Source organism: Primulina tabacum, chromosome 9 (genome assembly GCF_025594145.1).
Source record: "Primulina tabacum isolate GXHZ01 chromosome 9, ASM2559414v2, whole genome shotgun sequence".
Classification (NCBI taxonomy): Eukaryota; Viridiplantae; Streptophyta; class Magnoliopsida; order Lamiales; family Gesneriaceae; genus Primulina; species Primulina tabacum.
Window position 1 is genome coordinate 34,203,555 of NC_134558.1, and position 16,334 is coordinate 34,219,888.

The 16,334-nt window shown below is 35.4% G+C and overlaps 3 protein-coding genes across 5 annotated transcripts; 2 read left to right on the forward strand and 1 right to left on the reverse strand.

Annotated features, from left to right (window-relative positions):
• Positions 1–250: 250 nt before the first annotated feature.
• Positions 251–7,296, forward strand: LOC142555402 (uncharacterized). Of its 3 annotated transcripts, none has more exons than XR_012822397.1 (16): positions 251–721; positions 1,371–1,507; positions 1,804–1,907; positions 2,033–2,128; positions 2,752–2,845; positions 3,097–3,217; positions 3,322–3,521; positions 4,215–4,318; positions 4,394–4,449; positions 4,946–5,035; positions 5,127–5,226; positions 5,438–5,542; positions 5,625–5,697; positions 6,345–6,571; positions 6,820–6,877; positions 6,958–7,296. XR_012822397.1 is itself a non-coding variant. In XM_075666251.1 (16 exons), exons 1-16 carry the CDS (start codon positions 315–317, stop codon positions 7,011–7,013), a joined length of 1,977 nt encoding a protein of 658 aa, XP_075522366.1. In that variant the 5' UTR covers positions 251–314; the 3' UTR covers positions 7,014–7,296. The 3 variants fall into 3 exon arrangements, 2 of the variants coding, with proteins under 2 accessions (XP_075522366.1, XP_075522367.1); XM_075666251.1 differs by having other exon boundaries at positions 6,345–6,520; XM_075666252.1 differs by having other exon boundaries at positions 6,345–6,508.
• A 709-nt stretch (positions 7,297–8,005) lies between these two features.
• LOC142555403 (hydroxyproline O-arabinosyltransferase 1-like) lies at positions 8,006–11,390 on the forward strand. The gene is made up of 8 exons (XM_075666253.1): positions 8,006–8,560; positions 9,324–9,391; positions 9,498–9,699; positions 9,800–9,897; positions 9,963–10,032; positions 10,680–10,751; positions 10,856–10,969; positions 11,080–11,390. The coding sequence occupies exons 1-8, from the start codon at positions 8,141–8,143 to the stop codon at positions 11,137–11,139; spliced, it is 1,104 nt and encodes a 367-aa protein (XP_075522368.1). The 5' UTR covers positions 8,006–8,140; the 3' UTR covers positions 11,140–11,390.
• Positions 11,391–13,909: 2,519 nt separating this feature from the next.
• Positions 13,910–15,697, reverse strand: LOC142555404 (small ribosomal subunit protein uS17-like). Its single transcript, XM_075666254.1, has 6 exons — positions 15,560–15,697; positions 15,416–15,456; positions 15,232–15,332; positions 14,386–14,530; positions 14,218–14,307; positions 13,910–14,137 (listed from the first exon to the last, which is right to left on the reverse strand). Exons 1-6 carry the CDS (start codon positions 15,569–15,571, stop codon positions 14,047–14,049), a joined length of 480 nt encoding a protein of 159 aa, XP_075522369.1. The 5' UTR covers positions 15,572–15,697; the 3' UTR covers positions 13,910–14,046.
• Positions 15,698–16,334: the final 637 nt, after the last annotated feature.

Consider the following 16,334-nt stretch of genomic DNA (forward strand, 5'->3'; position numbering starts at 1 on the left):
ATTTAATTATTCAGGTTAAAAAAACATTATGAAAAAGAGGATTATATTGATATAATTTTTTAGAATAGAGGATGAAATTCCAATTATACAGCCGTTAATTTTAGTATTTTTCTTTAAAATTAAATAATTGATATCGTATATAAAATTTTATAATATAATTTTGACTAAAATTGAGCTATAATCTTTAAAATAAATATTATATTTTTTGTGGACGAAATTGATAATTAAGTAGTTAAACGGACGGACCCTCCTCCACTGACCTTCAGCAGAAGTGCCTCGACTCTTCTCTTCTTCTATGTGAGCTTGCATGAATTATGGAACAACAAGGTTCTATCTCCGTATTTGAATCGGATTATTCCGCAAAACCCTCTTCATCTTCGTCTTCTCCTTCGTTGGAAGATATCTTGAAGCTTTTGAGGGGTCAAACCGACTCTCAACGCATGGCTGGCCTCTTTTTGGTCACCAAATTCTGCAACACCGGCGACCAGCAGCATACCATCCTCGAAATATACCGCGCACTGGACCCCAATTTCCTTCTCCGCCTTTTGCTCACAGGTATGGGGAAAGGGACTGCTGCCGGTCGACGTGATGATGCTAATCGTGACACCTACTTGCGGTTGTCCGTAACCGTTCTCTCTGCCTTTGCTAGGGTTTCCCAGATTGCCTCTACTGAACAAATGCTGGCAAAATTTCCCCTCTTTTTGGAGATTTTATCAGAAAGGTACGTTGTTCACTATTTATTTTCCACAAGTTTCTCTTTGCCTCTGCTTATATTGTTCTGTTTAATCTAATGGCGCAAACGTTGTGATGTGTGCAATCGCATGAGCAACATATGAACTAAATGGTGATATTCTTAATTTAGTTAAGTTGCTTTTAGCACATTCGGTTGTTTATATTGTGATGAGGGTAAAAGTAAGGTTCCAGATCATGGAACTTAGCTTTCGTGATGTTTGTGGTTGGCATTGTTGTCTCTCGGTGGCAGAAGAAATTATAGACTTTTCTTGTCGGTATATCAATCATCGTTTTCCATCGATGGGCCATGACCGCTTTTACTGAGCGCACAGATCACACTTTCCTTGCAAGATTATGACTTTTGGGAAGACCTGCTATACATCCTCATGGAAGGGTCTTTTCCTTGGCTTGCATGATTTGTAGCTGTTAATCTTACTCATAACCTCTGCTTTGCTATTCCGAACAACAAGTATTTGCATGAGCTGAAGTGCACTGCTAGTTTTATTGTCCATCTTCTATGTTTTATTTTCAAGTTTGAATACATGTTATTCATATTTGCAAACTATGTTTTCGAGTAGGAAATTATGTTTCTTGGATGTTAATGTGGAAACTGGTTATTTGTTTTTTTGGAATTGCAGATCTAATTCATCTATCTTTGAAGAGTGCTATGAATTTCTATTATTAGTGTCTACTGCTCATGAAGATGGAGCCATAACCTTGTTTAAATCGGGAGGAATGAATGTTCTGGCTTCTCAAATGCCTACTTTACAAGATGGTGATTACTTTCCACCTATCATGATGTTTGTTTATTAAATGAATAAAGATGGACAAACGTCAGCAAGTGCTTGTGTTTCTTAATTACTTTGAGTTCTTATTTACAATTAAACAATTTGCATATTTTTATTCCGTACAGAAATGCTGCAACAAAACTTAATGAAGCTGCGACATATATCAATAGCTAAAGTTGTCTATTTGGTCATTTACTCAAGCGCAACACACATAAAACAGTAGTCTATATTTTGCCATTTAACAGTTCATCCTGGTCAATATCTGACGCTAAATATGGTGTAGGTTCTCATGCTATGGAGCTTGCGATGAGACTTGTGCAGTTGATGATCAGCAAGCTGCCTGGGGAAACAGTTTATGTTGAGCATCCACATGAGCTATCAAAAATGGTGATTGCGTTTTGCCAATCTTTTTCACAATGTATGACATATGACCGCCAACTGGGATGAAACTATATCATACCGATTGTTATATTTTTTCTCTCATTTTAGCTCTTCTCTCATGGTGTTTCCAGGTAACTACAATCGCAAAGCAATTTGCCGTACTGCACAATGCTTTAAAATTTGAGGCACTTCACCTCCTCTCTAATATTTTGTCATCAAATTATTCGGTATGTAAGTTCTTTATCCCTCCTTAGAAAATTCTATTTTATGCTGTATAATTATGAAGCAGAAGATATATTCAATGCAATTGTGATGCCATGTAAGTCAGACATGGACCCATATTTTGAGGAGATGGTGCTCTGGCCATGCACCTTGACATGTCTACACAATGATGTTGTGAAAGGATGATTGCTGATTCTTATGAAAACTATAGGTGTTTGTAACTCCCAAATGATGGTTACTTATTTTCTTTAATCAATATCTGTTTTCTTTTGACTAGCAAAACTGTAAAAGATGGATTGAAAATTAACTCTTATCCTAGATTTTGTAACTCACATGTTAGATCTTCTTGTAAGTTTACAGGTTACCTTTCTTGCCAGCTTATGCAAAAGTATAATTTATTTTATGGTGTTTATTGAAAAAACCAAATCTCATCTAAAACTGAGGTCCAGTGTTGGATTATCTCTGTGAATCTCCCAGTCTTTTATGAGTGACCTATAATATATAATACATATTGTTCTACAACTAATCCAAGGATATATTATTTAACTACTGATGTATTCAGGAAAGACTTATTATTCTTTATCTCCTTGCCTTGTTTCTTATTATGGCATCGATAACCTATTTCTAGGTTGCTCTTCACGGTGTACTTCAGTCCATGGTGGTAGATAACTGGTCAACTTACTTGCGTGTTGGTGTTGTGGATGTTTTGCAGAATCGAGTTGGTATGCAGGAAATTCTAGTTCTTTTATTAATACCTTGCTCTAGATGTTATCGTTCTTTTGAATTATATTTCATATCTGTTGAGAATTATCCTAGCCGATAAGAAGTTCAGTTCATGTGCCAGCAGTTGTTCATGGTAGTTTTCTAAGGTTTCTTACTGGAATATAGTCGAACAATTATGGTCTTTTTCTGCAAACTATGCAACGTCGTGTGTATTTTCTTGTGAAGCTTTTTTTGAGTTGTTGATCTGCAGCTCCTGAAGAGAAGCTTCAGGCTCTTATTCTAGCTGAGAGTGTCATATCCATGATCGGTGAGGATTGGCTGATTGGACCGATTACCTTACCTACTGAAAAAAACTCTTCCCATGCCGATCTGTAAGTGATTTGACGAACTATGTAATTATCAATTTGTTCTCTTTTACTTTTATTTAAATTTTCTTGTTGTAGGCAACATGAGAATTTTACTTGTATTTCTCCAGGTGTATACTGCTTGTCCTAGAGTCATCTAGGGTTGAAATCGCTGTTCTTTTAAATGAGCTAGCATACTTAAAATATGAAGATGACAAGAATTCTTCTATGAATGCTGAAACATTTCTGGTGAAGCTACGGAATCTTGGTGTTGCCTTTGCTTTGGTAGAAAGGATTATTAAACTTGTCGCAAAATTTGGTGAAAGTGAAGGTACTAAATCATAATATTGCTGCCTCTGTTGTTGTGCTCCTTTATCCATCATAAAAGATGAAGTTAGGAAGTTTTTCATTGATTATGTTCATATACTCTATTGATTGTAGACCTTAAAGGTTAATGCAATAATATTAAGTGTCGTCAGAGAAGGTGCATACTAGTTGACATATCTTAGGTTATGCAATGTTCATGGATAGATAAAGGGCGAAACGGAGAGGGAGGGAGACAGAAAGAAATAACTAGCTACTTTCCTAACTTTTCTGACGTGCTCAAATTCTACTTATTTATGTATTCAGTATTCACCTTGATAAGTTATGCAGCTATTTTAAACTTATGTAATGTCATTAAGTTGATGTTGAGCAATTTTTTGAATAACACTATTGAATCATTGTTTACTGTGGGAAAAAAACCAAAAAGCCATATTATCTTAGATTTTTATCAATAAATATATTGGAAGGCCTATAAACTCCATTGGGTTTGAAGAATTCAACTTTTGTGGTTTCTACTGTATCTTAGCAAAATGCGGAATATGGCATTGCTCATGAAATTATACTTGGCAGTATGCTTTTTAACATTTAAGCTCACAGTGATAATGCGAGTTGTTTTCTTGTTTTATTACTGTCGAATGACAAGTAGTTCTTAGTGGCATGTGTTCTTTACATTTCAGCTCACAACGGAATTTTTTTTCAGAATCCAATTCTAATTCGATCATAACTGAAGGCACTTTCTCCAAAATCCTTGGTGGTCTTGATGAGACCATAGGTGTGATTCTTGATTATTTGCAGGAAGCAAAGGTATACCATGTTTTTCTTGAAGCATTTTTCAAGTTGATGCACCATCATTAAATTTTATAATCATGTTTCCTGCAGGAACATGGGCATAAAAAAGGAGACGATCTTTTAGCTTCGGTCAGAGTAGTTGGGAGGTGCGTGTCCATAATTTATTTTGATCCTCCGCTCTTAGATGTCACCTCTATGTATCTATTATTTGATTTGATGTAAATGGCTTCCTTTTGTTCTTAGAATATATAAGTTACGCCGTAGAAGTTTCTACTTCTTTGTATCTCATTCCCTTCCTAATGGGACATGTAGATTATTTTTCTTTTCACGGATAAAATGCCCATTTTGTGCTCTGAAAATTTTCGGAATGAAAACTAGTTCGAAGTTAGACAAGCTCACTGGGAGCTCCCATATTCAACCACATTATGAAAGTGAAGCATTGACTAGGAACTTGACAGTTCTTCCTAATTTCAAGAGAGAGAGCTGATTTCCTATTAAAGTTAACAGACAAAAATGGTTGTTAACTAATCAAACGGAATCTATTCAGGTTTTAGCATTCAGACAAACATAACATGCATAGTGGTCGCTTAGTTATGAAAGATTGAAATTGTAATTTAGTCATCATGACTGTATTGTTTTCAGCTATCTTGCAGAAGCACCTGATGCATGCAGAGAGAAAGTCGGGCAGCTTCTTGGTTATATGCTTTCAATTGAAGGGGACGACGAGCCTAGGTTTGGCACTCCTAATCAAGTTCACATTTCTTGGAACTTGTCCTTTTGCAAAGTTATTGACTAGACTCTTTGATATGCCTTTGAACGTCAGCTCCTCTTATTCCATTTGTTTTCTGCTCCCGATGCTGTGCCAAATAACCATGACGAGTGATGGATGTAAAATGGTTGCCTTTACTGGGGCTTTCAGACCGGTAAGCAAATTTTTATGTAATTTGGTGTTTTTCTTCGCCTACAAATACTTTTCTCACGTAACAAGCCAATCTTATTGAATATTTTAGATATGATAATTTGTTGCCATTTTCTTTGTGCCAACAGAAATTTATAATAAAAAAATGTTTCAACAATTCAGTGTCTTTTCATCAATTGAGAACTTTTTTGTGATTTTACTAATTTTGTTTGCAGGTTTTTGGGCACCTTATTTCATTGATTGATTCTAGCAGTTGTACGATTGAGGATGATGGGACCATATTATTGGCATGCGACACCATTATGAATTTCCTATTAAAGGTTCGAACTTCGCTACAAATGAAAAGTGTTAAAAGGTTTATGCAAAACTAGTAAAAAAAAAATCATTTTCTTTTGTGAATAGAGAAAGGAACTTCACTGCTCCTTGGATGATCCTAGTTATGTCAAGCTTTTGCTAGCATTGTCCCACTGGACAGGTTAGTATCTCTCTCTAATAGCTTGAGTGTTCTCTTAGGGTTGTGTAAAGTGAACTTATCCAAGTCATTAATAGAGTAATCAGTTCTAGAATCTTGATTTTCAAATGAATCTTTGTTGATTAGACATCAGAGCGAAGATGAAAAGAATGAGTTAAGGTGGCATTAGAAAGAAAGTGGCCCATCTACAATGGTGAATGCATCCGAATGGGTTATAATTTGTTATTTTTGTTTTTTAAGATTGGTTGAAAGAATGTTTTATACTACAATTGAACATTTTAAATTTATTAACAACTTATATTTCTTATCATAAAACATGTCAAGATACAGGCAGTGGGATAGCCTATGATGGAGAGTGAATGCTTGTTGTGGTCATATGTAAAACACAATTAGGAAGAAAATATCAATCATGGGCTTAACAACTTTTAACCTTAATTAAGACTATGATGGTCTTTCTAGTTTAAGTTAGAGGATTGGCTTCGGGTTTTAAGATTTTTCATGAAGTTCATTGGATTAATGAAAGATATCGTTTTTTCATATCAATTGAGCCACATGCTTATTGTACATTGTCATTTCATTAGTTTGTTTTTAAAAAAGTTTAAATTTAAGTTTCTGTAAGGAAATCGGTTGACATTATACATGATATGTAGAGAACATGACGGACCCATCCTCTATAATGATGGCATCTACCATTTGTGCACTAATACTTGATTCAACTTCCGAGGAAGCTCTTCTACAGCTTACGAATTTCAACATAGACAATCTGATTAGTCTTTCACTGCTTATGAAGAGAAGCTTGGCTACCACTGTACCGGTAACCTCCATGGTGCTTCCTCCTTTTCTTTTGTTTGGTTACCCGTAGGACAGTAATCTCCAGGTTACTTGATTGAACTTCTGAGCCAGACTTTCATTTCACTTCCAACTGAAACGATAAAAGAAGTTTTCGGTTGCTTTTGCATAAGCCCATCAAAATTATATTGTTTTGTATCTTAGAGCAATACCATCCAAAGATATGTTTGATGTCGGCTTTCAAACTACCATTCCACAACAAACCAAAAAAAATGTACAAGTTTCAATTTGTTTGGTGATGTATTCACAGCCTTTAATTTCTAATGTAAAATTCAGGACTTGATGGTTGAAAATAACAACTCAGAGGCTGATCTTCATGAGATAATTGCTTCATGTAAGCGGTCTTTTCGAGTTAAAATAGAACTTATTTGTTCTTGTTTACGTAACCAGATCCAACATGATACTTTGACGCAGGCTATTCTAGTTGGGCAGATCGGTTTCCTCGCATCAAAGGAGTGGTGGAGAGATGACCCAGTTTGATTGCGAATTGGCCACTTAAGGGGGACGTGTGTCGAAGATTGCTGCAAAAACCAAGAACTTCTGTTTTCTTGAATAAGTTGGATTGTCCCGTTTCTCCGGTCCGTGGCGCTGGTTCATGGATTTATGTAAATTGTTGCTGAAGAGGAGTAGAAATTTGTAGTAGTCACGAGACTCGAGAGTAAATGATACAACCACTTCGAATTAATTCATTTTGATAATCATCTTATGGGTATGGGATTATAAAAATATCCTCGTTAATGTTTTTTCTTTCTATTTCTGAACTTCTAATAAAGTCTTTTTTTTACTATAAATTATTTCTTGAATTACAAAAATTATTTAATTTTCGTACTATTTTCAAAATCTTAGTATATATTCAATTTTTTTTAAGGGTGAGGATATGATAATAACCACCTAGGGGACATCAATTTTTTCTTTCAATTTTACCTTTATATGATAGTAATATTATACTTTTTTTTTGTTTTTTTTTTAAATTTTAACACACTTTTATTTTTATTTTTTTTATTTCAACAATTTAAATATCAATTTAGTCCTTTCATAATTTGTCAAATTTCATTTTAGTTCATCGATAATGATAAAAAAGACTGTACTACACGCATCGCGTATATAAAATAACTATCATGTAGAAATAATCCCTTAAAATTTGGCCGTTACGGTAGTTAAAAGAATCAATCAAAGATAGCCAACATCATTAATCTCTCAATTCTACATTTGTGAACTATATAAATAAAGAAGTATATCATATTTTTATACCTAAAAAATGAAAAAAACAAGTGGCGTGATTTGAAAAGACAAGCGACTCTGTCTCGTTAATTTCTCCTATTCTACTTGCGTACTTTTTTCTTCCCAAGAAAATCATTAAAAGAACCCTATGTCCTATAGTCAACTCTCTCAGCTTCCAAATATTATTATTAATAATATTCTTAATAATTTACTCCTTGGCAGCCAAAAAAGTCTTTCATCCATTTCTACCAAACAAAAAAAAAAGGCAGCCCACTCTTATTAATTTATAGTTTTTCATTTTTCTGTCCATCGAAGGAACACAGGCAAGAATCAAAATTCAAGCCTACGAGGTTCTCTTTCGTCTCCTCTCACTCAAATGGGGTGTGGGAAGTTGTTCTTTACGCTGGTGGTCACCTTGTCCACCGCACTCATTACATACAACATCATCATTTCTGCTAAGGCATCACTCAAGCAGGATTTCCCCGGGCCTTCTTCCACAAAGTCACATTTTTCCTTTTCTCAAGATCCCATCATCAAGATGCCCACTGATTTATCATCCTCGTCTTCGGCCGGCAAGAAAACCAAAAGGCTTTTCCACACGGCTGTTACCGCCTCTGACTCCGTATACAACACGTGGCAGTGCAGGGTGATGTACTACTGGTTCAAGAAGCAGAAGAGTAAGCCCGATTCCGAGATGGGTGGCTTCACTAGGATTTTGCACTCCGGCAAACCTGACAAATTCATGGATGAGATTCCCACCTTTGTTGCTCAGCCGCTTCCTTCTGGGATGGATCAGGTTTCGTTTTCTGTGTTTATTTTCTGAGGTGTTGTTCATCGTGGTGTTTGTTTCAAGTCAACTATGAGGTGGAATTTGAAACAAAATCGATTCTTTATTCTGATTCAGTATCTGCAAGGCCAGTTCTTCAGGCTTGTTTAATTATTGCTGTTATGGTTGGTAGCCAATCAAGTTAGTTTAGCTCGGAGGAAGCAAAAAAATGTGCAATTAATAAAATGTTCGTGTTTGTTATTTCTGGGGAGAGATATTGGCAGAGGTCTTTGAATACATCAGGAGCTTCCTCTGTATGAACTAGTGAGAGGGAAATATGTGATGTTCCCTTCAGAAACATTAATGATGGAATCTCTTCTGCGTATCAAAATTATGAAATCGTTTTCGTATACGGACTGCACATGTTTGCCAGATATGTTGGTAGTTTCTGGATGGTAAAATATTTATGTAGCGCCAACAATTCACAATTTGCAAGGATGTGAGGTTCACATGCATAATCATTCATAAGGTTATGATACCTTTTTCCAAAGCTCAAACAGTTTTTTCTTTCTTCACTTGCCCAAGCAGTGCTAGCACGCGTAGTTCCAAGTCAGTCACCAAAGTTATACTTATGGGGTAGGCGGTAGCTGATTGAATCGTTTGGCAGTTAGAAACAACTCGATGGATGGAAAGTAATTGGCTCATAGATTTGTTGATTAAAATTTAGAATTGTAACTTTTAGAATCTTGTCTGATTCTTTCCGCTTATCTTTTGTCCTATTCCACAATTTCAGGGTTACATAGTTCTGAATAGGCCTTGGGCATTTGTGCAATGGCTTCAGCAAGAAAATATTGAAGAAGAGTATGGAAACACATACCAAAATTTCTTATTCCCCATGTCTTGATCACCTTACAGTTCCATGAAGTAAGAAAATAATATATCACATAATTGTGCTGACATTATGCAGCTATATATTGATGTCTGAGCCAGACCACATTCTGGTGAAGCCCATCCCAAACTTATCTAGAGATGGTCTTGGAGCGGCTTTTCCTTTCTTTTACATTGAACCTAAGAAATACGAGGCCGTTCTGAGGAAGTTCTTCCCCGAGGAAAAGGGACCAATAACTAACATTGACCCAATAGGGAATTCTCCTGTCATTGTAGGAAAGGTATCTATTCTTTCTAGGAGGTTCACTGGTGATAAATTAATTCTCTTTCTGTTCATTCATGCAAGGTGAGGCCATCTTTAATTTAATAAAATGATTATAGGATTCTTTAAAAAAGATAGCTCCCACTTGGATGAATGTTTCCTTGGCTATGAAGAAGGATCCTGAAACAGATAAAGCTTTTGGATGGGTTCTTGAGATGTAAGTGCCTACATTAGATTTCTAATTGATTAGCTGTTCTCTAAGTTCCACTTTTGCAAATGTAGGTATGCCTATGCTGTTGCATCAGCATTTCATGGTGTGGGTAACATCTTATACAAGGAATTCATGATTCAGGTCCGGAAACTTTTTTTATAATTTATAGAGTTTTTCTTTCAAAAACAATATATTCCTTCTTTAAACATCAGGTGTCTAACATGGTTTATACCCATTCTTATTGGTTCTCATCAGTTGTCATATTACATGTGAATATCGTTTTGACTTGCACATCCAATAGCTGGTAAACTCATCTTCGAGTATTAATCAAATCATTAGATAAACACATAAATGCACTTCATCCATGTAAAGTTTTCCTATTTTAAAGTTACAAATGATAAATAAATCTACTGATGAGAAATTAAGTGATGACTTAATTGTTCCTTTTACTTTTACTATATTGTACTTTTATCAAATTAGAGACTTGAATTGCAATTTGTTATCGCTGGTATATATCACTTGCTAAGACTATGTTTCCTCTTTCTTGGAATTTTCTCTCTAATGTGCTTGCTCCATAGCTTGGTAGCTTGAAAAAGTAGTACACTATATGTAGAAACTAGTGCATTTAAACCCCTGATAGTCCTCTAGCCATTCATTTTCATTTCTTTGGATCAAAGAATTTGGATTTTGATTGCCATTTGTTGATGGGTGATACTTGTGCTTTGGAGTCTCTGCCATTCATGTTGGTGATGAACTAAAAGTTGTCCGTCTTTCAAAATTTCCTGCAGCCTCCATGGGATACAGAAATTGGCAAAGCTTACATAATTCATTATACTTATGGATGCGACTATGATTTGCAGGTATTTTTCTCCCCACGGGCTCTTTGTTTTGTAATTTTATCGTTATCGTTTGAAAACTCGTCAGCTTTTTTTACATTCTTAAATTTATGTTTCACATCCTTCAGGGTAAGTTGACATATGGAAAGATTGGAGAGTGGAGGTTTGACAAAAGATCATATGACAGCACCTGGCCTCCGAGAAACCTTTCCATGCCACCACCGGGTGTCCCAGAAAGTGTGGTATGTTTTCACTCTATAGAAAACTTTAGTTACTAGTGTTCTATTTGATATTTCTTTTCAAGTGTTGCTCTGTCATCACCATTATATTTTTTTATGATATGATATGGCAGGTTACTCTGGTGAAAATGGTGAATGAAGCCACTGCTAATCTTCCAAACTGGGGTTCTTAAGATGATACACTGGCTTACTCTGCTGTTTAGAGTGAGAATAGCACGAGGAAATATATTGGTGTCGACTTTGAAAGAAATTATGAACTTTACAAGTTTCATTAGTTTTATTTAGAATGAGAGATCGTGGGCTCTATATATACGCTGTAAACAAAAAATTGTATTGGCAAAAGTGTACATGGTATACTGAGTTGCTTGCTAGCTAGTTATTCATATTACCGGTGGTGGAAAATGACCACAAGATTTTCTCGAGATTTCGGGAGTCGGCTGTGGGTACACCGGTTAGGACTCAAGGAAACCGCAATTCTATTCATGAAAAAGTAAGCCTATAATTGCACACAAAAATGTCTGGTCAAAATTGAGACCTAAATTTTAAGCCAACATTTCCCAAAATAAGCTTCACAAATAAAACAACGAGAAACTCCCAACAAAAAGCAAATGTAAAGATTTGAAATTCATAACCAAACATCACAAAGTTAAAAAGCTTAACTAAGCATACTGATAATTATTCGATGTAGAACAAAATTAATACAATTCAAATGCCAATAAATTATGAGTGATATAACAAATGTAGGTATTTTTTAAAAAATAGATGAGAAAAACCTCTTACAAATAATTCCATCAAAAACTCTTTGAGCACCCGTACAACCTTCTCTCCCTGCGAAAATTCCTTTAGCTTCTACTTCTTTCCGTGTACCCTCCCCATGGTTGCAACTTGCACATGTCAGTTGTAATGCAGGTCATAATAATTGAACTGTACAACCTTTTGTCTAGTGAAACACCAAGTAGTTTCATCTCTTCAAATGAATCTTTAGCTAGTTTGAGATTACCCATCTTGTTGTACACGTGAAATAAAGAAGTCAGAATGACTTGATCACAGATAAAGCCTCGGTCGCTAGCGTATGTGAAATTCAAGAGTGAAAGAGATGATACTTATTCTGTCAACTTTTATTTGCATGATGTAAAGCAGATGAGGAAAATAACCAAGTGATCATTAATCCTACATCATATAGTAAACACAGAAAGAAAAGCTATTAATACAAAATTTATAACATGTTGCAGACCAACACAGCAGCATGAATATGATAAATAATGATACCTAGCTATGGTGTAAATTGGAAATTAGTGGCTGGTGCAATGCAAAAACTTTAGGAAATTAATGGTTCACTTTCCTACTTCAACTTGAATTCGACAATAACATTAAATCCACCATAAAGTTTCCCGTTAAAATTGCTAAATGACAATTAAAAGCAGCAAATCACATAATCATAGACAAAAAAGAGAGAACAAATCACTTGGACCTTGCAATGTAAATTACCGAGGAAGAGCAGGGTGCTGCCTTTTCCCATCTCTGATTGAAATTTGTCCGCAAAAGTCTATGAACACTATGCCACCTGCCAAGTTCTCAAACTAATTTGTCCAGAAAATGAGAAAATTTCATATAGCATCATTCTTCGTTCATTAATTGTGAGCAACATATATAGGTAAATAGAAATCAGTAAAAACTTTGAATAGACGTAGGAGTATGATGTTCAGGAATTGCAGGCTGAACTCCTTTGATAGCAAACCAAATAGTGACTACTGCAGTATCTAGTGGTGCTTTCGGCAGAGGAGTGTGAATTACCTAAAACACAGAGTGATATAGAATAGTAATGATATACTAAATAATCAATGAAAATAGTTGAGATGCTTTAAACCCTTTCCCCAATGCAAACCAAAGAAAAAGAGAAAAATACAAAGAATAGCACCCTAGGAATGGATATGCTCAAGTAGCAGTCGATGACTTTCAGGATACACATGTGATGTCTTGAATTAGTGAGGCTCTTATTGCACGGTAGTCTAGTGAAGCTTATGTGTAAAAAGAAACAAACAGAGATAACATTATTAGTTAGCAGATGACACCACAAAGCATTGAATAGAGGCAAATAAGGTGCAACAGAAAGAAAAGAAGTTAAACTGGCCATGCTCGTATGGAAGATTTCCGGGAACCAAAAATAAAAGTGAAACCATTTAAAATCACAAAATAATTCAATCGCTAACTTAATACCTTACCATTTCCTTAATATACTCAGGTGGACTTTTCGTTACACGTCATAAGTGCATCAAATGTACCAAAGATTGAATTTTGATAGAATCTTGATCATTACTCGTCAAACAAAGAAGATAGAATCCGAGTGAGTTGATCCACAGCGATGAAAGAAAAACACATAGAAGATAGAAAAGTTACCTCTCAAGTGTCATGGAGTGTCAGTATACTCAACAACAAAAAAGGAAGTCCACCAATTCAGACATCTACCGAATTACCACTTGAGTGTAATTAATCGTTCTTCCAATTTCGTTGCTGGGAAAATTTATCTGCTTCACGTAAAGAACCAGTGAGTTCTGAAATTATGAGTGAGTTTGTATGCTCCAAAATTTTGAAAATCGGTTTCTGTTCATAGCCTGTACGATCGAATTTAACTGCAAAACTGTTTATTAGTGTTTTGGATCGGATATGTAATCGGTCGTTGTTACCCATTTCGAAAACGCTCATTTATATAGAATCAAACTTGAAATTATCGAGTTTTTATTTCTATATTAACCCACTCACTAATTAATTATTTGCATAGCCCGATTATTGTTTTTTCTTTGGACAAATTAATTCTTTATGTCATCCTAAATTCATTTTTGACAAATAAGCCCCAGCCGTTGACGTTTTCCAATATGTAATGTTGTTAATTCGAGCATGCAGCTTATGTTGGAAATTCATCGTTCAATTTTTCTAGCAAAGCCAAACGAAATTCGAGAGATTTTCAATTACTGGGTAAAACAAAATTTGGAAAACCAACAATGGCATGGCAGATCCAACTAAAGTAAACGTCTTAAAAAAACATCACTCGGCTTCGTAACAAGAAAAACAGACGTCTGTTATCACATCCCAGTAAAGGCCTTCTTCCCACGACCAGAAGAACCAGCTGGTATCACCTTAAGAACATTAAACCTCACAGTCTTGGACAAGGGCCTGAATGGTGACAAGTAACTCATCACAAATAAATTACAGAAACAAAGTGAATAAGTAGAGGAAGACGGGTTGACACTTGCCTGCACTGGCCAATGATAACATGGTCTCCCTCTTTCACACGGAAGCATGGGGATATGTGTGCAGGAATGTTGGAATGCCGCTTCTCATACCTAAACAACTACATAAATTAATCAAATCCACGGAAACAAAACAATTTTAGATCATTAAAAATCAAACATCATTCTTGCCTCTGGTACTTCTTCACCCAATGCAGATAGTTCCGACGAACAATGATAGTTCTCATCATCTTAGCACTGTGGCATGTCCCGGCGAGAATACGACCTCTAATGGACACACCTCCAGTGAATGGACATTTCTTGTCAATGTATGTACCTGCAGAAAGGGAAAATTGAGACCACAACAATGAATAAACAAGTAACATTAAAACCATTTTAAAAAATTCGGAACACCCCAAATGTTTGATTCAAATAAATTCTATCACCATCAGATTGACTGACGAGCAATGGTTACCAGGTAACAGGCTCACCAATGCAACCTAATCGATGAAGGTGCAGACTAATATCAAACAAGAAACTACAGAACATTCCACATCGTTAGCACAAGAAACTAGAGAACATTACACATCATTAGAACATAGCCAAAGCTGAGGGACAATCATAAAGTGCTTTTACAATAATCAAATTATCCTAGGATCTTAGATTTTTATCCACATAAACGGGCCAAGTCAATTAGCAAGCAAACAACAAAATAATCACAAACACATTCACTACTTCACAGATGATCGTTGTACTCGCGGGCCCAATCACAAGTCAAAATCGACACCCGAGAAGTGAAAGAAATTTGACCGCAGTAGAAGCAACTCGTACGAAGTCTATTAGTTTCTTCCCAAAACCAATTGCCAATACTAGAGTGAGCAGGCGAGTACAAGTCAGATGCAATGAGAACAAAGCCATCTTATTTATATAAACCATTAGTTTCTTCCCAGAACCAATTACCGATGCTAAATCAGGCCCAAGTCATCGTATATATAGTCAAATTTAGAACAATCCGTTAAAAATCGGGTAAAATGACACCTTCAATAGCCTCGCGAGGAGTCTTGAACCCTAGCCCGATGCTCTTCCAGTAGCGGTTGCCTCCTTTACCGGGTACCTTGCCCTTTCCTGACTTCTTCGAGCTGCAATTTCCTCAACACTCAAACAAAGTTTTACAAAAACGTCACTAACTATGAACAAGACAAAACGATAGAAAATACGTTACCAAAGGAAAACCTTGGGCTGCTTCAAAAATGCCTTCTCAGTCTGCAAAACCAATCACCGGACAGATAATTAGTAATGCAAAATAAAAGAAAAAATAGAAGATACGAAGGAAGATAGGCAGTACGTGCTGGAAACATATTAGTACCTGTTCCGCCATGGTTGTCTTCTGGCTGCGGAGTGCAAGAAAGCGGGCACAGGGAGAGCAATAGCTGAGGAGGATGTGGCGAAACTGAGTAAAAGAAACCCTAATTCTTACTTATAGGGCAAATGCCATTGAGACCGACGAAGCCCGTCGCATATTGGGCTCAAACAAGGCCCAAAATATTTAGTTTCGTTTATATATATATATATATAGAATATTCCATAAAAATTTAAATTTATTATTTAACTGTGATAATTTGTATTTTTAAAAACTATTCTTCTATGATAATATAATCTAGATAACAATAATAATAATATTTAAACGTTCCACATAGAAAATCGGATTTTTTTAACATGAAGCAGGACTATAAAGTTTTCTTTTTTTAAAAAAAAATTTAGAGTTTTAGATGATTTATATATTTATATTTTTTTATAATAATAATTATTATTACTATAATAACAATGATTATGAAGGTAATGAGGATTAAATTAAAAGAATGTAATTAGGACGGCGGATCGAGACATCGACCCACGCAGCATTTATAAAAAGAATGTAAATAATGTAGCTGTTGTTGAATCGAGATTTTTAATATAGACAAACTTGTGTTACAGATCATATTTTGTGAAACAGATATCTTATTTGGATCATCCATGAAAAATATTAATTTTTATATTAAGAGTGTTACTTTTTATTATAAAAATCGATAAAGTTAACTCGTTTCACAGATAAATATTCGTGAGACCGTCTCACAAGAAAGTACCTGTTAATATAACATTAA